The 27,148-nt window shown below is 44.3% G+C and overlaps 2 protein-coding genes across 4 annotated transcripts; both read right to left on the minus strand.

The window, feature by feature from the left end:
- Positions 1-895: 895 nt before the first annotated feature.
- On the minus strand, positions 896-14,169 carry tmem184ba (transmembrane protein 184ba). 2 transcript variants are annotated; one of them, XM_070990971.1, is made up of 10 exons: positions 13,843-13,957; positions 13,706-13,752; positions 11,534-11,767; positions 10,427-10,592; positions 6,291-6,381; positions 6,022-6,189; positions 5,538-5,707; positions 5,256-5,450; positions 4,919-4,945; positions 896-4,210 (listed from the first exon to the last, which is right to left on the minus strand). In XM_070990971.1, exons 3-10 carry the CDS (start codon positions 11,765-11,767, stop codon positions 3,981-3,983), a joined length of 1,281 nt encoding a protein of 426 aa, XP_070847072.1. In that variant the 5' UTR covers positions 13,706-13,752; positions 13,843-13,957; the 3' UTR covers positions 896-3,980. The 2 variants fall into 2 exon arrangements, with proteins under 2 accessions (XP_070847072.1, XP_070847073.1); XM_070990972.1 differs by lacking the exon at positions 4,919-4,945 and having other exon boundaries at positions 13,843-14,169.
- A 1,412-nt stretch (positions 14,170-15,581) lies between these two features.
- Positions 15,582-26,691, minus strand: csnk1e (casein kinase 1, epsilon). Of its 2 annotated transcripts, none has more exons than XM_070990578.1 (11): positions 26,353-26,691; positions 24,896-24,993; positions 24,618-24,728; positions 23,203-23,351; positions 21,006-21,234; positions 20,591-20,761; positions 20,349-20,497; positions 20,048-20,246; positions 19,803-19,948; positions 17,944-18,009; positions 15,582-17,013 (listed from the first exon to the last, which is right to left on the minus strand). In XM_070990578.1, exons 2-10 carry the CDS (start codon positions 24,969-24,971, stop codon positions 17,977-17,979), a joined length of 1,263 nt encoding a protein of 420 aa, XP_070846679.1. In that variant the 5' UTR covers positions 24,972-24,993; positions 26,353-26,691; the 3' UTR covers positions 15,582-17,013; positions 17,944-17,976. The 2 variants fall into 2 exon arrangements, with proteins under 2 accessions (XP_070846679.1, XP_070846680.1); XM_070990579.1 differs by having other exon boundaries at positions 16,669-17,010.
- Positions 26,692-27,148: the final 457 nt, after the last annotated feature.

Raw genomic sequence — 27,148 nt, forward strand, 5'->3', positions numbered from 1 at the left:
CTCTGCAGATCAGAAGATAACTTTAAGGTTGGGTATAAATAGACTTTTTGACCAAGGTTGACATGACCATGTTCATCTTCTGAATGTCAGAGGCAATATTTCTCCTCATATTGGGACATTCAGAGCAAATAAAGTGTGAGTCAGGCTGTTACACCGTACAAACAATGCTAAATACTGCTGACTCATACACCGGCGCTGCTTCAGCTGTGGCCACACACAGAGGCATGTTTTCAGTCTGTCCGTCCATCCCTCTGTCCATTCTTGTGATCACAGTATCTCAGGCACACCTTGGACTGGACTCAAGGATGAATTGATTAGATTTTGGAGGTCAAAGGTCGCTGTGACCTTACAAACCTTACATTAGACATTACATTTTTTGACCATAACGCAAGAACTCATTCACGAATTATGACAAGATTTCCCACACATGTCTCACAGGATGAAAAAAGAAGTGATGACATTTTATATCTCAGAGATCAAAGGTCAACTTCACTGTGACTTTTCTGGCCATTATTCATCACCGCAGCTCAGGAACAGAAGAGCAGATTGGTGATACTGAATTGGTCTTCAAACTGTGCTGATTGTTTAGATCTTCTGTGCTGCTGGTTTAAGATGTGTGTGAAGCATCCATGTTTTACAGTTTGTAGCTTTTGTGCAGCAACATCCATATTTGAAGCATTGTAGTCACCACAAACTCACTGGTTTAGCTGATATTGAGCTTGAGGTGATAGTCGTTGCACCATGTGATGAAGCTCTCTGTCAGTCCTCTGTCCTCCTCTGGAAGAACAGTCTCAGAGTGAAGACAGCATGTTTCTCTGGACATTATTCACTGGAATCATGCATGTTAATACAGTGAGAACTTCTACTTCACCAAAAATACACTTTAATCTACATATCAGACTAAATATCCTTTATTTCTTAAGATCCATTTGACATGAAATAGTAGCATCATGAGGAGCTTTATAATATACAAAGAACAGTAAACCAGAACAGCCACTGAAATAAAAAAAAAAGACAGTTATGAATGAAAAATAGAAAACTAGGTCTTATTTTTCTGCCGTGCTCCACCTTCACAGCACACATGACTATTTCAACATACATCACTTCTGCTCCTCGTGCGGACAGCACTTAAAGCTGTACTTACATTAGTCTACAGCAGTTCCTCAGCTATGTTCACATACATCTGACGAGAACGTGTCTCACAAAGGATGAAGAGTGTCCTCAGCTCGATTTATGACATTCAAAGTGCGGTATGACCGACACACCGTCTACCCTGACTTTCAATCGTAAATTATTGGAATATCAGTTAGCGACATCTCTCTTCAGGAGCTGTAATTCACCAAAAACGCACACCTGCAGAAGACATCAGCACTGAATACTGTATGTACATACAGTGTAGTGTAAGTGCAACACAATGAACTGACCGCTGCTCTTATAAAGGAATACAGGCTTGCATTTGGAGCTGGAGGGAGCTCAGTCATGGTCAGAATAATCCAGTTTGTATCTGTGTGGCAAACCAATTACCCAGACAACTCTCAGCAACGTCTAAAAATAAGCCAGCGCTCCTGTGCACAGACATGGCTTCTCTCCTGTTTAAAAAGCAATATTATGTCGGGCAGAAGCAGAAATAAACACCCCTGACCACCGTCTGAGGCTGGGGCTCGCCTCCAATTTTCCGATGAAAACACAGAGTAATGAGAGGATGAAAAAAAAAAAGTGACAGACTGCTGCTCAGACAAAGCGTTTCTTCTGTTACACACAGGCCAAGCTTAAAGCGTGTGATAACTGCCTGTCTGCTTGTAGATAAGAGCGGCGATGTGTTCACGGCCCCTCCACACGGCCCCCTGCTGTTCACACGCTGCTACAGCAGAGCAGTGAAAGCACTTACAGTAAACACGCTGGCAGACTCACTATGACTCATTCGGATGACTCAAGAACTTCAATTATGTGGACAAAATAAGCAGCTCTGGCTGCGGTGGAGTTAAATCCAACAAAAAAAAAAACAACAACAACAAACACAAAAAAAGACTGCCTGGAAGAACAGAGGAGCATCCAGGTTAAAGAAACAATGTCACGTTTCTGCTTTACATGTTCTTTTTAACTTTCAGAGGATGAAAAGGTGATGCACAGGGTGTTTCTTCTCATGTTATTGTCCTAATATTCAGCTTTTCTAAGCTTTCAAATGTACCGCGGCTCAGCATAACAACTGTGTGATGTGTGAGAAATGTAGTTCAGCTGAAGAATTCGGCCCTCCAGTGAGGGCGTCAGGGCCAGCGCAGGAAATTCAAATTATTATTATTACTGAAATTACGATTATTTTCTCGATTAATTGAATAGTTTGGTCTATAAAATGTCAGAAAATTATGAAAACTGTCAATCAGTGTTTCCTAAAGCCCAAGATGACGTCTGCAAATATCTTATTCTGACCACAACCTAAAGATATTCAATTTCCTGTCATGGAGGAGTGAAGAAACCAGAGAATATTCACATTTAAGAGGCTGGAATCAGAGACCTCACTGACTATCATAGTTGATAATTAATCGATTAATTGTTGTAGCTCTAAGTTCAGTTTTGCTAAGACATCAGTGTGTTTGTTTACCCTCTGTGCTGGTTTTAATGTGTGAACTTCTTTTTTAAGCCTGATCGTTATCTATTGGTCCAGCACTATTGATAATCAGTGCTTGCTGAAAGAGTTGGAAAACAGACACTTATCACTGAGTTATGCCGGGCTCCAGTCAGCTGAAGCCGACAGGGCGTCTCGGATGTCAGTCGCCTGCTGCAAAGGGACACGCCCACCCAAAGGCTTGAAGCTGAGATGCTATTTCCACCCGCGAGTCCAAAAATGAGTTCATTCTTTTGAAAAACAGAAAATTCGGAACAATTGCTCAATTATTTCCTTGTGTAAAAAGCAAGAGGCCTTAAATCAGTTTGACTTTAAACACTCGCCTGAACAGAAGAAGGTTTATGATTGAGCTCCTCTACTGAGATCAGCCATCTAAAGTTAGCTTTAACCTATATTCCTCTTCTGTTTTTACCTCAATCCAGTTAACCTACATTGTGGTCTGCAGAGGTCTTCTGCCAGTGTGAACCAGCTCGAGCTTTAATCCCATCCATTCAAACAGCGCCCCAATTACACCAGTGTAATCCTGCGCGGCTCTGCTGCTACTGGACCACATACTGTATAATCTATAATCTGCTCTGTCTCGCTCTCATCCGCCCCAGTCCTATCAATAACAACATTGATCCATATAACTCACATTAGCTCAAGTTTTCTGACTTGGCTTCCCTTTAAATCCATCCACTGCAGTGAAAGGTGTCCCTTAAAATCCCACAATACACCAGACGTGACTGCTATGATACTGGAAGCAGCACATTAATGTAGGTGCAGACCAACTAATTTGTTAAACTGTTGCAAAATTAACATCTAAATATTTGTTTCAAGCTCAGAAAATTAAAACTTTTATTAATGTTTTGAGGATATTTTCTATTTCCGGTCAAAAGATTAAAAGTTCAAATTAAGGAAACCTTAATGAACACAGCCAATGATCATCTGAAAACAACGAGACCTTCAAAATAAAACCGATCCCAAACCACAACAAAACAACAACATCCATTAGGACGAAGCAAACATGACTGAGCTTAAATCTGAAACGAGGCTTCAATCCGAGCTGGAAAACTTGCATTCCAGAAGTCGAGTATGATTCAGTATGTACAAGTGTGACTCACAAACTTTCCAAAAACAGTCAACTCTGTTCACTTTCTGCCCAAAGGTCTGAGCACCAAATCAGCGTTCCTAAGATGCCTGGAGATGTTTCAGCAGGAAGGTCCTCGCGTTCACGATCAGTCTCAAAAACAGGAAAAACAAACGCCCCTCTGATCATTCACGCAGTGAAGAAGGCCAGCTGCACAGGAGGATGAAGCGCCATCCTCCATTACATCAGTCTGAATCTGATTCAGCTGCAAGCGTCACTTTTCCTGCTCTAGAATTCGTCATCGGAGCTGAGCAGGAGGGTCTTCTCCGTGTCCCCGCGCCCGCTGACGGTGCTGTGGGTGCGGGAGACGGGCGGTGGCGCCCCCTGCTCCAGCGTGGACTGCTGGGTGTACTGCTGGTAGGCGGGGGAGAAGTTGTGGATGGCGTCCTGGACCATGTCGCCCGGGTTCATGGTCTCCTTCAGGCTGCTGGAGATGCTCTTCATGGGGGCACAGCGGCCTGTGGGAGGCGGGTGAGACGAGAGAGTTAGAGGTCAGGAGGGCATGTGAAAGAGAAATCAATGGGGTCTAAAGGAAGAGCGGAAGAGGGGTAAAAAAAAGGACAGTGGGGAGAGGAAATAAAGGATGTAGAAAGGTGCAGGAGTGATTTAAAGGAGGGGAGAGTATGAAGAGGAAGGAAATGGGTGAAAATAAAAAGAATAAAAGGGGGAGAAACATTAAGGAAGGGTGGATTTATGGTGATTCAAGGAGGGCTGTGGGAGCAAATCAAATGAAGAGGAAAGGAGGAGGAGGAAAAAGGGGAAGGATAAGAGAGAATAAAGTCAGAGGAGAGTGAGAAGAAAAGTGATTTAGTGGAAGGAAGAAAGGGTGAGAGAAGAAAAGAAGGGATGAAAAATGGGGAAGAGAGAAGAATGGGGGATCAGTGATTTAAAGGGTGGTAAACCTTTATAGGAGGCAAGGGGCGAAAGAGAAAGGAGGGCTGGTGGAACGGAAAGGGAAAAAGGGTTCACAGGATGGAGAGAGATACAAGACGAAAAGAAAAAAGAAGTAAAAAAAAAGGAAAAGTTAAGGAGGATGGGAACGATTTTAGGGACAGGAGGAAGAAGAGTTCCAGGTGAACAGAGTGAAATCATCATCAAACCGTGGAGGAGCTGGAGCTGGGGGGGGGGGGTGGTTATAGAGTAAACATTGTCAGTGTTTAACCTACCAAACTCTCCATATGTAGGAACAGGTCCTTTATGACGCAGCAGAGAGGAAAGAGACAAGTAAAGATGGAGGTGTAGAAACAGGACGACCCAGACCAAAACATGAGGGAGGGACAGAAGAGCGCCAGACGTAAAAGGTGAAAAATGAAGAAAAGAATAAATGAGAAGAAGAAGAGGTGTGAAGAGACGGAAATTAAACGATTTTTTTTCTATTTTCTACTGCAGAAGATTGTCCTTTTGTAACACATCAAACGTGTGAGTGCACATGCAGTCAACTGTGGCGTGGTGTTAGAGGTCATCACACTCGCCGCATCACTCCTTCTCTCGTCTCGCTCTCACCTTGGGAGTCCAGACTCTTGTCCATGTAGACCCTGTACGTGAAGGCGTGGCGCAGAGCAAGCGCCGCGAAAAACATCTCGATGCAAATGATGAAGTTCTGGTAACCGGCGGCCACTGTCCCCTCGCCGACGGACACCTCCACTGAGTTAATCTGAGGGATGGCCCCGCACTTCTCCAGGATGGCGAGCAACATGCCTGACCACGAATGATAAGACGGTGCTTAATGAAGATAAAACTATCCTTGCATACTCACACTGATAAAAAACCGTGCAGTGCGCCTACCCTGCCAGAACGACAGGAAGATGACCGACTTGACCATCAGGAACTTGAGCATGGGGCTGTAAGGGCTGAGCAGCTCCCGGGTGGAGAAGTAAAACAGGAAGAGGGCGTACAAAGACAAGCTGACCGAGATGTTGTAGATGATGGTCACGTACAGGTAACCGCTGGCGACACTGCGGAGAGAGAAGAAGTCAGAGAGGCGGATGTTAGCGTCCGTTTAGAGGTGGGTTTTGTTCAGATTACTATTGTTTCAGGTCACGCTCAAAGCCTCAATCTCCCATTAGAGATGAACCAAGCGACAAAGGGAGGAGGTGGTGATGAATCTGGGACGTTCAATTAATCTGAAAATGAAAGGAGTAATCTAGCAGCATCTTTGTTAACACTTTCTCTGTACTGAGGAAGGGTAACGCCTCCTGTTCTCATTACCAGCTCCACCAGTCAGAAGCAACGTTTTACCCTGAAAGTCAACCATGTTTGCGACACTTACTTGAAGTCCCCGTCCTTGTATTTGCCGTAGGCCTGCAGGATGACGGTGATGATGGCCATGAGCGGTTTGACCACACAGAACTGCAGAGTGGCCTGCTTACAGAAGCGCAGGAAGCCGATGGAGTAGGCCTTTCCCCTCAGGCAGCAGGTGCCGTACATACAGCTGGACCTGGCAAGACAAAACACGGTTTCACACTTCACGTTGGCTCTGACACTGGAGGGGAATTATGTGTTTTAGCTGCAAAACTTGGAGGGTAATTTGAGACTTACTCGATGGGTTTCCCTCTGATCTCAGCCATGATGGCGCTCTCTCCACCCAGGTATTCGTAGCACAGGCTCAGGAAGTTGTAAATGACAAATGCTGGGGAGAAACAAGGAGAGAAAGGGTTGGTTGTGATCTCTATGCAGCCATTATTGACTTACTCTGCTAATCATTAGCCCTGCACAGGCTGCCAAGATGTTTAAAGCAGTACAATTTTTTTCCAGTGGCCTTTTAATTTGTTGTTTTCTATTTATTGGTCTTGACAAAACATACCAGAGGAAAAAAACACTGCTACTTATAATTCTATAATAACTGTTTAAGCCCTTCTCACAGCAGAGCAGACACTTTGACTTGTCACTGTGGAAAATATTATGAATAACATTAACGATGTTGTGTTCAAGTGTCCCCGTACGCCACGACAGTGTGACAGTGAGCCAGCAGCACAAGACCAGGACCCTGAAAATGAAGCAACTCAACAGAAATCAGCCATTACTAATTTTACAGCTTCTATCTGTGCTTCACCCACTGTGTCGCGTCACATGGTTACAATGAAGCCTGTTCTCTGTATTGTAGATTTAAGCTATAATCCTCAAATTGTCACATGAATTATTATTGAAAACATGTTTATACTTTTTGTAACCCGTGAAAACAGGTTTAATAACATGTGTTATGAATGAAATATTCAAGCTGCACCGAGAAACTTTACACAACGGCAACTCCAAATGGTCGCTGACAGTAAGTGTGAGAAAACTGTTTAAAAACCACAAAGTCAAAAGTACAGCACAGTGAATCATTCAGTCACCCACAGACCCCCTGCCCCCCCAGCAATCAAACAAGCCCAAAATCACTTCCTGTCACACATGGTTTGACGGGAAGGCACGACCTCAAAGTCTGAAATCAGTTTACACACCATCGCTTGATGCAGTGTTAAAACACATCACTATCACTATCTTCACACATTTGCAACGCCAACAGCAAGTAGTCAAGACAAGTACTGAACAGTGTTCCTAAAGCAATATGAGATCAGTTTACTATAGTCTTTGATCTGTTTTATTATTGACCTCCAGCAGCATCACAAAAGGTTCATGACTGACCGAGTTATTATTGAACCACGCTTCAACCAAGTTTCATTGTGCTACTTCTATGCTGCCACACACTGGGCCAGCACATGTTGGGAACATAATTCTGCAAATAATACATGATTTCAGTCAAGTCCTATTCGTTTAGAACCTGATAAAACGTATAGTTTCAGTTCTTGAACATCAAGTTGAGTGTGGAACAGCCAGGCACACAGAAATGAGCAGTTGAAGGTGTGCTGCCTACAGCTCTAACAGCTCACTGTGGCTGCTCCTTCTTCTTTCATCCCTCCCTGCAGTGTTCCAAACTGATCCGCTGTCCAAAAATGCTGAAAATCACAGCTGTCTTGTTTTGTCGACACGTTTTTGATGAACAATAGAGGCCAGTGCAAGCTTATCGACAAACATTGCATTTCCTGCGACGACTGCATAATAAAAGTCAACTCTTGTTCCACCAGTTAAATGCTCTTAATGTGAAGTTATGAAGCAGGAAATGTTCGGTTTGTTCGTTTTTTTTTGTGGAAATGTTGCCACATACAACCAGTTCATAATACTGCGAATGTAAGGGCTTTTCTGAGTGAGCCATAGACTCAGTCACCATTTCCTCATTCAATAGAAAGTGACTTAACAGACATTTAGTTAAATGAAAATCTTCAAGATTGTTACTCAGAGCCTCACCATGAATCTTCCCTTCACTATAAACACTAATATGTTTATATAGTACACTAGAACAACAAGCCGCAGAATCATCACTGGGTGACTATCTCAAAGCTGGTTCTCACGAGGATGGATCAAAACCTACACACACACACACACACACACACACACACACACACACACACACACACACACACACACACACACACACACACACACACACACACACACACACACACACACACACACACACACACACACACACACACACCCCTCTCCCTGTGTGACTGATATCCACCTGACTGTCTCTTGTGACCAGTGGATTATCTCTCCTCTGTGCCGCTTCAGTGAGAGGGCGATGACGACCAAGGAGCTCATAAAAACACAGCCAGGCTAATCCTGTTAACACACACACACACACACACACACACACACACACACACACACACACACACACACACACACACACACACACACACACACACACACACACACATTCTCTCAGAGGGGGGAAGTGTTTGTGTGAGTGTGCATGTGAGGTAAAATAAGGTGAGCGTGACGGGTGTGTATCAGCTAACCATGAAAGTGTGAAAATGCGGTGTATGTTGGGTGTGTGCCATAGTGGGTGTGTGGGAGGTAAGTTCAGGAGAGTGAGTGTCTGAGTGTCTGTGTGTGTGTGTGTGTGTGTGTGTGTGTGTGTGTATGTTGCACTGTTTTGTCACAACACTGATCTCAAAGCAGCTGCACTGCTGGCAGTAATTCTTGTTACATCAGCTGAGCTAATAGATTCTCTTTCTCTTGCTCTGACCTCAGCTCAGCTCTACCCCCCCCCCCCCACACACACACACTTCAACTTCATCACTACCTTTTGTGGTCTCCAGTGTGATGTCAGATGCTTGTCAGTCAGTACTCAGGAATTAAAAACCATGATGCCAGTTTACTGTCTAATGTAAAGAGGTATGCTAGCATACAGAGCTGAGTGATGAGAGCTGGCTGATCTGCTGTGAGCAGCTCTGTCTGTGTCTCAGCTGTTTACCATCATGCTCTCTCACTTCTCTCCAAGGACCTCCATCAGCAGTGCTAGTTGCCACGGTGATACAGTAGGCTTACACACAATGAGAACGGGAACTTTGCAGGAAGTTCGGCTGACAGAAACTCATTATCTGACGCAGCCATTCTGGCTGATGAGGAAGATTTGTGAGCGCAGTTGCCATGCAACAGGTCGGAACAAGCTCGCTCAGGAGAAGACCTGGGCAGGGCTCAGGAGCATTGTGAGGAGGGGAAGGCAAACGGAAGGAAGCGAAGAGGAAGAGGGGAAGGAGCAGACAATAATATGAGGGGGAGAAGGAGGAAAGGTACTGGAAAAGAATTGGTTGAGAGTGACGTAGAAGAGTGGAAAAAAACAGTGGAGGGACGAGGATCATGTCAGAAGAAAGGAGGCGGAGAGTCATTTGTCTGGGGGAGCGTCACAATACTTCCTGCCACAAGCAGAGCCATACATAGAGTGCCCCCCGATACACGTTCGAACGCATGCGTGATCACCAATTCGCCAACGCAGAAAGTGACGCCCGAGCTAAGTGTCAGAGTGAGCAGACTATTTCCATCCTGATCGTCACAGCTGACTCTGGAGAAAAAGGAGCGTGGGCAGTCTGCTGCCTTTCACCACGTTCTGCCAATTCAAGAGTTTATGAATAATCCAAGCATCAGGCGGCATTTGTTTTATTTGCGTCATGCATCCGCTCAGCCAGCTCACCACCAAATTCGACTTTTCTGACCTGACATGAATAAACAAAACCCACACAAACTCACAGTTAAAGAGCAAATTAAGGCTGTGGCAGGTTGTGCCTATAACCGTTCAGCATATTGCAATTCAAGTTGTCTGAGAGAAAACTAGATCTCTGCACCTCTTTTTTGGCTCTGTTTTCAGGTTTTAGAAAATCTAGCCTGGAATGGAAGACTGCGGCCAATCGCTGGTCATTTCAGTGAGAGGACGTTCCTTTTGGCTTATCTACAAATGCAGAACATCAAGCTTCAGAAGGTGAACGCCTAGTCTCACATCAATTGCCAACATCCTCCAAGGTTGCAAGCCTCTCTGTCCAAGAATAGTGTAAAAATTTAGTTCAGTATACGACAAAAAATATGGGAATCTAGTCAGAGTGAGAGAGCACTTTGCAAAATAAACACTGAGCATGTGGGGGGAATAATCTGTTAGGGAAAGACTGCTGATCTCTAGTCTGATTTGATCACAACGTGTTTCAACAACCCAGCTGGAAAAGTTGCCCACAACTGCCTGCAGCTTATTGATTTTTCTTTTTTTTTGCCTTTGCCATCGTCTGCTAAATCGGTGGCATTGACAAAACTGCAAGTCACAGACTGAACGCCACAGGATGAAGGCGAAAGCATGTATTTACCCTCATAGCAGTCCCTGACGGTGTCGAAGTACACGTAGTACTGGTCGTTGGTGAAGAAGAGGAGGCTGAGCCATGAATCGAAGGCGTAGATTGGGACAATGAAGAGGATCCGTACGATGTGGCGCTGCTCCCGAGGCGAGCTGTAGAAACGCAGGTGCATGTAGATCTGGGACAGACAGAAGAGATGCTGTAAATATTCACAGATCAAATATGGAAAACTGGTCTTCTCTAACAGACTATTTAGAACTTCTGTAAAATGTTTAAAACATCAGCACTTTGTCAGAATAAAATAAAGTGGACGGCTGTCGACAAGTGAGCCTGTATCAAAGGGCTGAAGGGAGATAAGTCGAGTCAGGCTGGTGCTGAGCTGTTCCGAGGCTTAAGAAAATGTCAAAATAAAAAGATTTCTGAGCTTTAATTATATAGATTCCTGATAATATTCAGATCTTTCTGCTGTGTATTAATAATGTCTCAGTCACTGACCTGACAGTCAATGTGCTACCTGACATCCTCTCACAGGAACATATGAAAGAAAACAAACTCTGACTCCATTCAGCTTTTGTTTGTCTTTTTCAGCCACATTTCATACAGCCTTTTCATCCACCCGCATCAAGTTTCACCTTTGTGTGTGTGTGTGTGTGTGTGTGTGTGTGTGTGTGTGTGTGTGTGTGTGTGTGTGTGTGTGTGTGTGTTTGTGTGCATTCATGCTCTGTATCACAAACACCTGCTGAGGGATGTTGCCAAGCAACCCCTGCCCTTCTCTGGGCCTGAGCAGATGTGTATGTTTACAGGATCATGTCACCTGTGCATTAACCAACACACACACAGACACGCACGCACGCACGTGCTTTCGATCACGTCAGAGGAAATGATATTAATTTACATTCATTTCCCGGAGACTTACTCTTACCCTACCCTTAACTTAAACCTATGGTTAGCCCACAATGTGGTTTAAGTCCATAACGTGTGTAATTCATGTAAACACACACATGCACTTTGTGAGCACTCTGCTCAGTTTCTATCTCCAGCAATAACACATAGCAGAACAAGAAAAATTAAAGCCCAGATGATGTAACACCCCCCCATACGGTGTGTGAAGGCCGTTACCTGGTGGCAGGTGAGGATGAGTGCCGTCCAGACAAAAAAGCCAGACACAGCCTGCGCCGCCGGGGTCATGAGGAAGATGGGCTGGTCTGTGTTCAGCAGCGGGGCTTCAGGGAGCCATGAAATGTTGGGGCCCGTCGGGGCTGCTGTTGGCGAGGGGCCGGGTGCTGCAGCCAGAGGAGCGTCCTCACCCAGCCTCTCTGAGAGAGGCACATCTCGCCTCCACAACCTCAACATCTGGAAGTGACACAATAGAGAGGCTGTCAGTCAGGAGAAGGTGACATATCTGTTAGTCTGTGTGCGTGTGTGTGTGTGTGTGTGTGTGTGTGTGTGTGTGTGTGTGTGTGTGTTTGTGTGTGTGTGTATCAATATGGAACCCAGTGAAGTGAAACTCAAACAGTGACTATACTGTGACATCATTCATAAGGTATGAACATAAACCTCAACTAGTAATCATCAACTTAGACTATAGATCACACTCTCTGTGTCATCAGTGTAATGTATAATCTGAGACAGGAAGGCAGAGAGAGAGTAAACACTGATCCACTGCAGGTTAACATTTCACAACGAGCAAAGGATGTGTGCGTGTCATTTGTACAATGGTATCTGTGTTGGGCTTCATGGAGAAGAAAACAAATTTGTGTTCGTTCCCAGATAACGTGCCCAAACATCAACTCTTCAGCTGAGCGTGCAAGCTTGATGACATACTGTCTTTTTCAAGTTTACAAAAAGCAACATGTCATTGAGTTGCAAGGCATACTGGTATTTTGAAGCTCCATTGATTCCTCCTTTTATGTTAATTGAGGACTGGGAAAAAACAATGAGAACTGTAAGAAAATGCTCTTTGTTTTGCAGGACTGACAACACAACCTGGCATTTAAAGCAAATGTTTTCAATCACTGACATTTTTCTGCAATCAAACTCCATCACATACGTGCTCTCAAAACCTGGAGATGATGTGAAATTGTCACATTTTGGCATGTTTTCCCATCTCTGATATTCACATATCTGACAACCTGACCACATTTAGGTGGAGATGAACAGGAGATGAGTGGACTTGAAGTGGCCAGAAGACACATTACATAAGCAGCAGCTTGCCACTGTCTCCATCGTGACACATACATGTTTTCAGGGTGCATTTGTTCTAGCACACCGACAGACAGTCGTCATAGAGGACCAAGCTTGGGGGAGACAGAGACCTTGATTTTATGGAGGCGGTGTGGGGGCTGACACAAGAGCACACAGACATATTTTCAGACACAAACAGAGAAAATGAATTATAAAAGAGTGGACATAAATGCTAAAAAAGGTCACTGGATGAGAAAGAGAGGGAATCCTTTATTCTGACCAATCGTGTCATCATCTGCCAGCGTAGCATGGCAACCAGAAGTCACATAGCACATTAAACAGCCAGCGAGGACAATGATAGGCTGCCATAATGTTACACACACACAAACACACGCACACAACACCATTTACTTTAATTACGTTAAAATCAAGTGATCGAATTTGGTGCTTTGACATAATGAATTAGGCTGCTTTTAAATGTGAGACAGACTGAGAGGAGTTATGGTTTTGCTGTTAGTGTGTGTGTGTGTGTGTGTGTGTGTGTGTGTCAGACAGCAGGTCATTTGTATTGGTTTGCCAGTGATCAGCAGATCCACATGTCAACAAGGAGAAGTGAAGGCATCAGCATCCACACAATACCAGTGGCAGTGAAATGCTGTGCTGGAGTAAAGGGACATCTGTGTGTTTCATTTGAAAGGCAAAAAAGGTCAGTCTGTGAAGAAGCACTCTCTCTCTCTCTCTCTCTCTCTCTCACACACACACACACACACACACACACACACACAGGAATAATATATCAGACAGGCAGGGGGTCAGCAATAAAGCAACAGATGGAAAGGGGTGATGGGGCCCAGACTGACTGTGTTTATAATTCACAAGAAGTAGAGCTATGGGGTGACAGCCAGGCTGGATTATCATACTGACTGAAGCAACAACAACAATAACACTGGCGTTTATTTATTCAGCAGAAATCCACTAAAACATTTGGGCACTAATACTTCCATAACAGTGGCTTTATTGTAATTTATTACTGCCGGTCAGTCTGACCAAAGAAGTTTGAGTAAATTCAAACAAATGGACCACAGGTAGCAAAGCTTGGAGACTTACCTTAGCTAGTAGCCTCAGCAATCCACTGATTGACCCGAACTGTAAACCTGGAATGACGAAGGAGACACTTTATGAGTAGGGTAAAAGGAGTTATAGAAAGGCAAAGTATTTCCGACATGTTTTACAGCCAGGCTCACCTGGTAAATAACGTGCTGCTTTAAAATCCTCCTCAACACCGTCACACAAAGTCACGACCAGAAATAAATCAGAAACGGCCTTAATTCCTCCTCAGAGCCGCACCGTTGCTCCCCGGACATCCATGTTGAGCCCACGGCGGACTGCCCCGTCAATTTCTGCGTCTCCCCCAAAAACTCACCTCTAAAGTTTGTCACTCATGTTAAACTCCTTCTACACAATCATTTTAGTGCTCCAGTCTGTGCATTAACTTCGTCTTAAGTCGGTGTTTTTAGAGTTAAAAAAGTGAACCCCGTCATTCCTCGCCGCTCTTCTTTCTCCACTCCGCTGACTTCATACCAATCCCTGTCGGATTAACGGCAGATCGCACGAGCTCCGCCCACTCCGCGAGGACGAGTCCGTTCGGCCAATCACACACAGAGGACCATTAATAACCCGGAAAAAGGCGTGGTTTGATTATTGAACACTGAGCATGCGCAGGTCTATTCTCGGGTCCCGCAGTAGTGGGACAGTGACTACTGTAGAGAGCTGCTCCCACACACTCAGTGATGAATTATTTGTTCTGTGTATTCAGTGTGCGGGTAAAAAATACTCACCACAGTAATAGTGGGTACTTTTGTTATTTTTTATTGTCCTTTCTAAGTTTTGAGGAAGTCTCCCCAGATTTTTTTCATCAAGGTCATAGCTACTCTTGAGGGCAGTTTGAGGCCTGATGACATTAAAGAGCATTCACTCCAGCAATTTAGTATGGCATTTCCATAAAGCTGCAGGACTCACAGAAAATACATTTTGAAAGCGAGAAAATAGTCAGACTTTCATGAGACAAACCATTTTTACCAGATGTGAACCAGATTAGGCCATAATTCTCATGAGGCATGTAACAATTTAGGCCACTGGGACAGCTAAGTCAGCAGTGTAGTGATAAATACGAGCAATGAGTCATATTATCTGTTGAGTTCCTTGTCTTATTCATTTGATGATTTATTCATCGTTCTTACCTCAGCACAGTTGTCCTTTTCCTCTCGTAAGCGCAGTCCATCACAATTCCAATTGACAGTTGTAGGCAATAAAATAAATAAATAAAGCATTCTCCACCAGAAGTACATGCATTGTACTGGTCAATGAGAACATTTAGACCAGATAAATTTACATCACCAGTGGAATGAATGAATGAATCACATAAAATTTTGTGATTTTTTTTCTCTCTCATTAAGCACTTTAAATTGTCTTGTTTAAAGGTGTAACACAAAAATAAAGCTGAAAAGTACTTCATTAATGACAGCAAGGTCCAATTAAAGTGCCATAGTGAGCTATGCTAAGCTAGCAAGAACAATATCCGGGCCCTGGAACTAGTAAAATTAAATGGAGTGTGTCCAATATTTGTTATTGTTATTAATTACTGTACACCTGCAGCCTCTTGCTATGACTTGTCCAATATCTGTTATTAAAGGGGCCCTTTAATGTATTTCTGCCACATGTAATTGGAGTAATGGGAGTTGTGGTGAACTCCATACTGCAACAAATACGTAAAGACATAATCAATAAACCAACAGACAAACAATGTGCCTAGGGGTCTAAGATGCATGTTAGATTCTGACATGGGTCCTACAGTATGATGTATGTTGCCCCTCGCCCTCCTGTTTCCTGTCACACTCCACAGCCCAAGGAAGACCAAATGCCAAAAATGTGTAAAATGAAATTTCAAGGGGTTAATATATCAAATGAAACGTGCGATTAGAAGTCTGTGTAAGCTGTGTATATTTTTATTGATTCAGAAAATATTCACAAATATCATAGTAGTAAAGTTGAAGCGTGGCAAAGAAATGTACAGGACATCAGACAGCTCACTCCCCTCAGTGACACCTGTCCGTCCTGGCAGTCCCGGGTCAAAACGCCTCCTTGAAACATTAACAAGAACCTCTCTGTCATTGCCTGCCACAGTGGAAACCAAAACACACACACTTCTGGCAGACTCTAAAGGTTACTGGTAAAAAATTCTGCTTCACTTTTTCCCCAGGGCTGCCAGGAAGTAAACAGTACTCTTCCCTCCAGCCTCATCTTTAAACACTCTGTCACATTCTGGTTATGTACACATTTTACATGTATCATAAAACAAAGGAAAAGGGCAAAAGAACAAACAGCAAACGTTACACCAGACCTGTTCACCACCAAGATCGTCTAACTTTCTCAAGTCTTTTCACACTTGGAGTTACAAGCTGGACTAAGGCTTTAATCATATCATACAATCCTCATGGCTTTCCCTTTTAGCTTTACTACTCTATTCTACTCAAAGCGGCCTTCCTTCACATTCAATGTTTCCCACATCAGTCTCTCATAGGTAAGAAAGTGTGTGGAGGAAGAGGGAGTTTCTATCGGGGACGAGCTTTCCGTTGCATTCAGGGGTAATTCATCGACAGTCACGTCTCGCTCCTCCGTCCCTCCTCTCCTCAGACTCTCTGAAGCAGAGCTAAAGGCAAAAACAAACACTGAAGACAACACACAGACAGACGCTGACATTTATTGACAAAAAGCAGCCTCACTCCCATCCACAAACTGCACACTCTCACAGTCCCTCCACACCTTCCTGCTCCAGGTTCAAGCCCTCTCCGGTCTGTTTTAGGCCTGAATACACTTTTGTTTTGTGTTCGTCTCCACAGCTGTTTACATATTTAGTTATAATCAAGAACACCAGAAGCAGCGGATGTAGATCTCAAATGTTAGCAGGTTGATAGCTGATTTTTTTTTTTTTTTAAATTCATCACAGGTGTAAACCACAGAATATCTGAAATTTAGTCCTTTTTGTGCACTTTGATGTTTTTTTTTGTTTGTTTGTTTTTTCAAGTTGAGCCTCTGAGTCGATGGGCAGGTGAGTATGATAAAGAAGGGGTGGGACCTCTGGTTTGTTTCACCTCCTTCCCTCTCCGGCCCCAACCCGAAAAGCAGTCCCAACCAGTTCCAGCGTTCCAAGAGTTCATTTGTCTCTCATCACAGCGTTTCCATCGGCTCTTCCTGGTCACCAGTGTTCACACAGCATTCTGACAGATTCACGGATGGCCCTGATCCCCCTCTTAAGGGCCTGCAACGCCTCCTCCCGCTCCTCTTGCCCTCCTCCACTCATTCATGTTTTCATTCATCCATTTGAAAAGTAAGGGGTATTTGATACCCTGCAGCTGCTGAAGCACAAGGAACAGAACGAGGAAGAGAAATGTCACTTTTTGGGTTGATGAAAGGATAAAACTGGACATTTTCCATGTTTTTATTATGTCAACAAAGCCCATGAAAAGATCCAAACCAGGCATTAGCCTGTACCAGTACTGTCTAGCCTCTTTACCCTGTCTGTGGCCTGAAGCCTTGGCTCCTACTGAAGACATTAATCTTTAAGAATAGTTCACAAATATATCTTTGAAAAAGGCTAAAACAGCTGGTAGTTTTTGGCAAACAATAAGGAAAATATAGAATCTCATCAGACATATCCTTTAAATACACAGGGTTACAAAAAGGACACTTTTTAATGCCACGATTGTTGCATCTATCCTCAAATACACTGTGAAAGTTCCATGATGTTTATCTGACAGTTCATTGTATTGTAATTTATTTGGATTTTCTACATTTTCCCGAATGACTTAATCAAAATATAGCCTGCCTAGCCTACCTGTAGTTTGTGAACACTGAGTTCATGATCACGCATGCATTTCTTCCACAGTGAAAACCATGTTTTGTGGCTGCATTGCTCTAAATTGCGCCAGCAAGAGGATAAGTGGCGTTCACTCTTCAGGAAAAATGTCAGCTTTTTTTTATAATGAAAAGTCGTTTCATTATAAACCTGTGAGAGGACGACGTTAAATGTTTTTTTCACTTGACATTTTAAAAAAGAACATGTCATCTCTGACCATCTCTCTTTTTATTCTATTTCTTTTTCCACCAGGATATGGTGTGGGGGGAGGGTGTGTTGTGGGGGGTCCGGGGTCATCAAGGACAAAAGACACGGATAGCTGTTAAAGCCTGTGTGTGTGTGTGTGTGTGTGTGTGTGTGTGTGTGTGTGTGTGTGTGTGTGTGTGTGTGTGTGTGTGTGTGTGTGTGTGTGTGTGTGACATGCCCATACCTGCCACTGACCTGCCAGCCAGCCAGGAGGAACTCACTTTGCCAGATGTTCAAACGGCACACTGACCTGAGAGCGGAGAGAAATATGAGAAGCTTGAAGCAGACCGAGGACAGAGGCCTGAGGAAAACACTGTATTTAACATTTGAGCTCTTCCAAGGACAAACCAGTGAGCTCACTTATCTCTCGATTTACTTCCTCATTGAGTTCTTTGGGCTCTATGGGCAGAATATGGCTGTTCGTGATCTGTTAGCAGTTTCACCAGGTTTGTTTTCCTCTCATAAAAGCTGCTACGTTCATAGAAAAAAATCAAATGACAGGTCGACACACAAAGAAACACAAGCACACAAATTGGAGCAGAGGCCAAATCAGAACATCACTGAGTAATTGTATTCACTGGTGCAATCAGTGGCTAATGAACAGCATCTGAACTATTTATAACTGTCAAGATCACGGGAGGATGATACGCCAATGCCCTTGTTTTGTAACCATCAGAGTTAAATTATGCAATTTCAGACTGTACACTGTAAATTGAGTTTGTATCTATTTGAATTTAGAACATCTGCTCCACCAAATTATTCTAGCTGCATGTAAGATTCTTAAATGGTGACATAAAGATGCAGCACAGTGAGTCTGGATATTTAGAATAGCTGCTGCCATTTCTGCAGGATGCAGACATGATCCCTACTAAATGAAAGAGCACTGGAAAGACTCCAATTACAAATTATAATGAGGCTTTGGGACACAAGGAGCCAGCCTTGGTGGATTAGTCTATTCTGTGCTTGTATCATGTCAGACTTAAACTGCACAATAACCAAAACTCTTCACATCAATATATTGGTGGTGGTAATTATGACTAGATTATGTCTGAATATTTTCCCAGCCCCAATATGTCCAAGATGGCATCATGAATTATGAATTTGTATCAATATGAGTGGCAAGCATGAAAGAGAATCCGGCAGTGGTAGCAAAACAAGGTAATGAGATTCCTTCTGAAGCATTTCATTCACAAGAAAAGCTATTAATGCTACATCGGAGAAGAGAATAATGTCTGCTGCAGTTTATTTATGGTCGAATCCACAGCCAACGCAGGCACAGCGATGCTCTGAGCTAAATGCTAGCTTACTAACATGCTCACAATGACAATGTCAACATGCTGAAGCGAAGCAGATTGAAGATTTACCATGTTCGCCATCTTAGTTTAGCACGTTAGCATGCTAACATTTGCTAAATAGGAATAAGCACTTGAGGTTGATGGACATGCTATTAGTTTTGCAACACTTGGTCATAAATCAAAGTAGTGGATAAATTAAAAAACACAACTGTGAATTTCATTGTGGAAAATTTGGGGAGTCATTAAGATACAGCATGTGGGAACCATGAATGTGCATCAAATGATTTCATGTCAATCCATCCAGTAGATGTGATGATATTTTATAGGATAAGTAACAAGTCTGAACTGCTAATGGCTCTAAAGGAAACGTAAGGATCACCAAAGTCAGTAAATTTCATAACAATCTGTCAAACAGTTAATGAGACCAACCGATTAGCATGGCTGCTAGCATAGCTTAAAATGATTCAGGAAACACACAAAGTCTTTGATCCTTCAACAACGAGATGTCATGGCCCTCTCTAAATCTTAGGTGCACGCAGTATGAAATCTAAAACATGTATTTTGAAGCTGCAGCCGGTCGTGACAGGGTGGGACTGTTTGCTAGCAGTGTCTTCTATGAACCTCCACCTTAATCTGAATGAAAAAAAATGCAAACGCTCTCATCTGAAGCAACGGATGCGCATAAAACACGCAGCAACTCCCTTCACGACAAAGTCTCGCTGAACCTGTAAAGCCACAATCCTCCTACCTGTGATGCAGTGATGCGTGATTGGTCGAGGCGTGCAGTGAGGTCGGAGGAGGAGACGTTGGCGGGGGCCCCGCGATGAAGCCTCATGGCCACCTTCCTCTCTCGCTCGGCTCGCTCTGCTCTCCCCGCCTGAGGAGAGCGGTTGCCTGCGCTCACGCAAAGATTCATGTATGAATGGAAAAGCTCTAATTCTGCTCCGGCTGTATCTCACAGTGACTTCCAGACACCCAGAAGCACTTCCTGACCTGACTGCTGGACCCCACGCGTGGCCGGGTTCGACGGAGCAGCATCTGCCTCGTTCCTCACCCTGTTGGCTGCTGAAGGGTTCGGACCAGGCGGCAAAGCTCGGCCTCCGGCTCCTCTTTGGCCTCCTCCTGCCCGCTCCTCGCCCTCTTTTCCCTCCCTCCTCTCCCTCTCTCCATCCTCGGTGGTCCTGCTGGCCCCCTGAAACACAGTGCAGATACGAGTGGAAAAGTTTTTTAAACCCCTAAGCTGGAAGCAGTTTGCGGCTGTTAGTGTGACGGGTATGAACTCCGGACGACTCACAAACTTCAGCATGTTCCAGTCAAAGACGTAGTCATAGGAGAAGCCCTGTCGGTGGAAAAGGTTCCTGAAGAGCTGCCTCAGATACGAGTAGTCCGGCTTGTCATCGAACCGCAGCGAGCGACACAAATTCAAATAAGTGGAGAACTCAGCTGGGACACAGAGGAGAGAAAAGGAAGTGGATTTTAAGCAAACAGGCGAGGTGTCGAGAGGCTAACGTCTGTTAACACTGCCTTTTCACTCACAGGGGTATCCCTTGCAGAGCACCTCAATGGGGGTGGACATTTTCTTCTCACTGATGCGTTCATACTTCTGCCTCTTGGTGGCAGCCTTGAGCCCCTGCCAGGGCAGAGAGCCCAGGTTGAAGTACATGAGAACGTAGCCCAGAGACTCCAGGTCGTCTCGCCTCGACTGCTCTGTGGCAGAAAACAGAGAGCGGGGAGAGTGAGGGAGAGGAGGAAAGGGAAGGGAAACGGAGAAGAAGGGGGAATGACAGGAAGCTGCAGTTCAGAGGATCCAGCCCTGATCAATAAACATGCATATTGCAGCACATTCTGCTGACATTCTGCTGTGAACACACACAGAAACCACAGCGGGGTTTGTGGAACACACACATTCACACAGATATCTAGGCCAGCCTCTGCCTGTACGCTGGCTTACCGATGCCCAGATGGGTGTTGATGGAGGCGTAGCGGGCGGTGCCTGTGAGGTTCTTATTCTCACGGTAGGGGATGTGCTGGTGCGTTCGGGCGTCACGGTATTTCTTGGCCAGGCCAAAGTCTATGATGTAGACCAGGTTGCCCTTCTTGCCGAGCCCCATCAGGAAGTTGTCAGGCTTCACATCTCTGTGGATGAAGTTCTTGGAGTGGATGTATTCAATCCTGCTAATCTGGAGTGCAGAGACGGAGAACATTTCTTACTTTGAGTTTTTCGGTTTAGATCTTCCAGGAAGCCACGTCAGTACGCTCTGACAGCGGGTTTACAGAGACGTGAACCTGGCTCGAGCCACAAAATGAATCATCCAGCATTTTAGCACTGCACTGACATAAAATTGGAGGAGTCAAAAATGACAGATTTTAGAGAGAAATGGTCAAATCGAAGCAGCAGAGCACAAAATGTATTGACTATTTGTGCTGAGTATGGTTTAAGCTCAAAAGACTCAACAGGATATTTTCCCTGCTGAGTAAATGCAGAGTTTTAAAGATCAAGTTTGTACTGCAGTCTTTTAAAAATCAGACTCTAAAGTCCACTTTGAGATACACTGATGACATCATCAGGGTTATTTTCTCTAACCTTCAGAGGACATTACACAGCTGTGTTCACAGGCTGAGTTAAACTTGTGACAAGTGTACTAATCTTCACGTGCAAAATCAGTGGAGTGCCCATTTTAAAAAACTCTAAAATCCAAAAGTTTTATGAAATCAAAGCCAGCAGACAAAAATAACACATGGACAATGTAAAAGGACCAAACTGTGTGTGCTCTGGGTGCTTCTTGCGTTGCATCTTGCAGGCAACTATAATAGCTATAATGTCATAGTGTCCTTGAATGCACCAACAAGGAGAAAAACACTCTGCGCTCACAACTGCACAACCAATCACAAACTTTAACATAAAAAAAGGAGCACAGCGAAATCTTTACAGTGATGGATCACCGTTCACATCTCTCCACAGCGTATTAAAAGAAGAGGAGGTCAATGGACGCCTATAAAGTGGAGAATTAATCCAATCTAATGCGATTGCAGGGTATGGTCCTTTAAATCATCTATTCAGTGCAGGATTGATCTTTTCTGCATTGCCCCAAAGCAAAGGGATGCTGCTCAACCCAGAAAAAAAGTGGGAAATTAAACTGAAAATCTGACTAATCTGAAGTTTTGTTTGGAATCCATCTTTCCTCAGGTTTCCAGTTCAGTTGAGTACTTCAGGCTGAACGCTTGCCCAACAGTTACTCCTTTTCAGATAAGGAATTAGCTTTGCTGGTCGTGATTGGTGGGGTCACACTGCCTGGAGTCTGTATATTCCCTCAGTTACAGAGTGTTTGGTCCAAAACTGAAAGTAAGTTTTAAAGCCTCATTGGCCGGTGAAATACTAGTCGAGTCATTGGTATTGATCAATAATCCTGTCAGCTTGTGTGCAGATATATAGAGGTCGTTTTATGTTATGGGACAGTTAAAATCTTAGTTATTGCTCCTTTAGAGGAGAGGAGAGGACAGGAGAGGACAGACGCTCCAACGACAGCAGAAAGAGCGTTCAAGGAAGGAGGTCAAAGTGGCCGAGAGAAAATGGGATGAAAAGAAGGAACGTGCCAGCCGTAGACTAAAGGATGACATATGAGGGATTAAAGAGGCTCAGAAAAGACACCGCGGGCCGACCCCTGCGACAAGGATTAGGACATCTTGCCGAGTTTCCACGTCCTGGATTGGAAGTGACTTTTATGGAAGAGCCGCACGGTCGAAGATAGCGAGGGGATAAGCTTTGTCTCGAGCCAAGAAACGAGTTTCAGAGGTTTAGATGAGAATTATTCTCCGATTTCAAATGATCCATTTCGTTCCGCTCTAAAAATAGCTGCATCCATTTGTTGAAATCTGTGTAACTTGTCATCTTGAGGTTGACTTCAGTGCATTATCTGATTGGAATTGCCCGATTTCATATATTTATCCATAACTCTGACTGTTTATGTGTTGTTTCTCAGCCTTAGATGCAATGAGAGACCTCTTTATAAACATAGCAGTGTTCTTCAACGAGCTCTTTGTTTCAACGTTGGGACTGTGTGTCAATTATTGGCTGTGGCTCTCAGGAAACGTCCCCAGTGAACTACCATGTTTTACAGTGTGAACAGGAGTCAGTCAGTCTGTCTCACCATCTGGTCTGCCAGCAGCAGGACTGTTTTCAGGCTGAACTTGCGGGAGCAGAAGTTGAACAGGTCCTCCAGACTGGGGCCCAGCAGCTCCATTACCATAACATTGTAGTCACCCTCTGCACCACACCACTTAATAGACGGGATTCCCACTGTTGGGAAGGGAGGAAGAGGAGGAACAAGGGTTAGGAAACAGAATAATGAGTAATAACACAGAAACTAGTGGATACACTGGTAATAATCCATCAGTGTTCACTGCTTTATCTGACTTCACTTGCTGGGTACGTTTGTCCTCCTGCCACTGCTGTAACAGGAGATAAACATGAACATCACTTTCAGGTTTATCAGCGTTTATTCATTAATCTTAGCTAACGATTTCTACCATTCATTCACTACTTTTAGCTATTTCAGTCGTTTTTCCATTACTTTAAGATAAGTATTTTAATCGTTCATCCTTTTAACATACATTGACTATTTATCCATTTCCAAATTACTGTTGTGTAAAGTCAGTAAGTACATTTACTCGTTTTGCAGCCTACTTGAGTACATTTTTGATATACTTTGTACTTTGCTTGACTTGTTCTATTCTATGCAACTGTATACATCTAATGCACAACATTTCAGAGGTAAATATAGCACTTTTCACTCTACTACTTTTGTTTACACTAAGTTACTTTATATATTAAAAAACACACACAATACTCTTCTATATAATATGACGCAGTACTAAACTGCTAACCTACCTACTAGTATATAAAGAATCCAAACTTGGCTCCATGCTGACGAACTACAACATTAAAATGCTCGTACACGTATTCATCAGTGATAAAAACTGATTGACGTCCTGAGCAAAGTGCCACTCTGCCCTTCATGCTCAGGTCAAGATGTTTCACTACAAACATCTCGCGGCACAAACCGACCTTTATGGCAAGCCTGGTAAATTTTACTGAAGTTGTATTGTAATGTACAGTACACATACAGATTTTAATGTTTCACAAATCATCACCATTTCTTTTTTTTTATTTATTTCATTCAAATAGTAATTTCCTGGTTTTGTAACCTTAGCCTGTCTAAAGTCTTATATTGTCATGAACATGTAAAGCTTCAGCACCCATCAACAGCCATGACACCTGAGTGCTACTGAATGACCATTAATATCTCTCAACAACCCTAAACTGACTGCAGTGCTCCTTCATTCCAGCAAAAAAAATGCCTCTCGCTGTCCCCGCGTGACCCTAAATGCACCTCAAATGCCCTTCAATGTCCTGAAATGTCTCTAAATACACTGCAATGGCTCTTAAATGACTGTAATCATTGTAACACCCCTCAGCAGTCTTAAATACCCCTCAGTGCCCCTCACGCTCTTCACTGCCTCTCAGTGCCCCCTAGTAAAGCTTGAAATACTTCTTGGTGCTCACCTCCGCCCTGCATCATCTTGTAAAATTTGCTCTCGATGTGGAGCTGTGGATGTTTGGTCTTCACACATTCCAGTTTGATGGCTACTTCCTCTCCTGTAGCGATGTTAGAACCTGATGGGAGAAATACCAGAGATGCAGTCACAACATACCAGTGATTTCCAACACTGAAAGTCTCTTTTGACCTGTGAGGGAGATTTATTCAACACAGTTCAAAAAACTGCAATATGCACAGTACATTATCTGCTTCTGGCTACTTCAGAACCGAGGTTCTTACTTACCGAGGTAAATATCTCCAAAGGATCCGCTCCCTATCTTCCTCCCGAGGCGGTACTTGTTCCCCACCCTCAACTCCATGGCTCCTGAGCTTTTTAACTCACTGAAGGGGGAACACACGCAGATACAAGCACACGCAAAGCTGTCATCAATCACTGGTGATCAATAGAGTGCAAGGACAGTGGTGCAAAGATGCAGACTTTGAAGTCAAATCTATGAGCCCTGGGGCTGCTGCATCATGAAAGAAAATGAAACCGGAAGCTTGGGACAAATGGACAGGGGAGATGAGAAAGAGGTGCAAATGACTGAGCCACAACAGTGACGTAGTGCAGCCTGAGGTGAACCACTGGAACTGGGACAGACAGTGTTCCTCACTTGCTGCTATAAAGTGACTTTGTGTGACCAAACCCACTGTGGAAGCAAAACATTTTTCAGTGCACATGATCTCATGTAACCCGCCATGTTTTGTTGAGTTAGAGCTGTCACACCTTAAGAGGACGCGCTAATAAATTCTGGTGTCTCAGAGGACGACAATGTAGGCCAGAGAAGTGTTTAGAAAGTGCATGGGGAAAAGGTGAGAGCGATGACGAGCAGAGTGTGTAGTTGTATAATGGGATTTATTCAGAGCTGCGGGTGGTGCTGGTGGTGGTGGTGGTGGCTGGATGAGCATCTCACACACTCTTCCCATAGCACTTCAAGGGAGGTCTGGTTCTCTGTACAAGAGATTTGCATAAACTCCCAATTTCTGACTGGAGTCCCCTGACTAAATTCGAATGAGTCATGTTGTCCTCACCCAAGCCCTGTCTGTCTGAACAGCCATGAAATAGGGGACTTAAAAGTAGGAAATGACTGAGGGCTTTTTTTCGGCACAGGCTGAGCTTTAAAAGCCAGTCTGACGTTGCACTAAACGCTGACTAAGTTCATTTTTCTGCTCTGTAGACCTACATACACCCCATCCACATACACGGTGCAGGGAAAATGAGGCAGAGCAAGCCACTGCTGCACATTACCAAAGCCTTCACCATCACCACCTCTCACAGCCTCCCCAGAGCTGCCACAGGGCCAGTGTTACAAAACTGAGACCCTCCACAGCTGCAAAGGACCGCAAAAACAGGCAAGACGTTCCATTTTCAGAAAGGATTCTTCATGCAGTGGCCCGTGACACCACAGGAGAGGAAGTGAGGAGGGCGCTGAATGCAAACAACACACCGTCCACCCCTCACTGGCCATCAAATGTGGTAATAATTCCCACAACCGCACCCTCCACACACAGGTAGGACCTCTGAATAGGCGCACCCCCCCGCCGCAAATACGACTCTATGTGGACTCGATTAGCCCAACCCGAACCACCTCACACACATCATCACACACACAAGCCTCCAGACACCTTGACTAGCCGACATACACCCCCCCCCACACACACACCCCACCTCCTCCTCCTCCTTCCCCTCCTCCTCCTCACCGGGTTGTGTCAGGCTCCGTGGCCGCCCGTTGGCTCTGTCTCACTCAGGACCCTGGACAGCGACGCACCGACGCGGCTTAGGACGGCTCATAACCTCGCAGATCTGTGACCCGAACCCCCCCACCCCCCCGGAAAAAAACAAAACAAAAACACAGCTGATCCGAGTCGACCCGAGTTAGATCCGTCTCTGGAAGATCCACAGTCACGTTTTTTTTCTTTTTTGGGGAGGAAAAACGCCGAAACCAGACACCGGGGTCCTTCTCTCTCTCCTCTGTGGCTGCTCGTCTCTCTCTCCCCCCTCACACACCCCCACCCAGCCCTCTCTCAGTTTACACCATTGACAATATCAATGATGTCATCCGCAGACTTGAAGAGATGCCCGGATTGTCTTAAAGCCGCCGCGGTGCTGCTGCTGCTTTCTGCAGGCATGAATGAAGCGCGCTAAGCCAGCAGCTGCAGCCCTCTGCCCTCACAGCTGCTCCTTGTCTTTACGCCAATATAATATAAGCAAACATAATGTAAGGTCACATAATGTATAATGTAAGATTAGATTCTTACAGCACGATCATTGATTCATAGGGGATGCATGATGTGCATGGATTAACCGGTGTGTTTAGGGAAAGTGTCAACGCCCTCTAGTGGTGGTTCCTATAAAAATATGCCTTTTTTACCTGACACTTTTTATTTAATGTTAACATTTGATAACCTGTTTGCACAGTAGCTGCAGATTTTTTGTATTATTCAGGATGACCAACAAACTGCAGCCCCACGATAAAAACGACAGATAACAGTTTTG

Source organism: Chaetodon trifascialis, chromosome 21, assembly GCF_039877785.1.
Source record: "Chaetodon trifascialis isolate fChaTrf1 chromosome 21, fChaTrf1.hap1, whole genome shotgun sequence".
In the NCBI taxonomy this organism is placed as follows: Eukaryota; Metazoa; Chordata; class Actinopteri; order Chaetodontiformes; family Chaetodontidae; genus Chaetodon; species Chaetodon trifascialis.

Excerpts from the sequence above, each read along its gene's own strand:
- tmem184ba (XM_070990971.1), bottom strand. The coding sequence starts at position 11,767 with ATGTTGAGGTTGTGGAGGCGAGATGTGCCTCTCTCAGAGAGGCTGGGT. Across the intron at positions 10,593-11,533 it reads TCATCCTCACCTGCCACCAG|ATCTACATGCACCTGCGTTT; the intron begins GTAACGGCCTTC and ends TGTCTGTCCCAG. Across the intron at positions 4,211-4,918 it reads TCCTACATATGGAGAGTTTG|GCCGCTGTGCCCCCATGAAG; the intron begins GTAGGTTAAACA and ends CGCCTCCCACAG.
- csnk1e (XM_070990578.1), bottom strand. The coding sequence starts at position 24,971 with ATGGAGTTGAGGGTGGGGAACAAGTACCGCCTCGGGAGGAAGATAGGG. Across the intron at positions 24,729-24,895 it reads CTTTGGAGATATTTACCTCG|GTTCTAACATCGCTACAGGA; the intron begins GTAAGTAAGAAC and ends TTCTCCCATCAG. Across the intron at positions 20,762-21,005 it reads CAACACCCATCTGGGCATCG|AGCAGTCGAGGCGAGACGAC; the intron begins GTAAGCCAGCGT and ends TTTCTGCCACAG.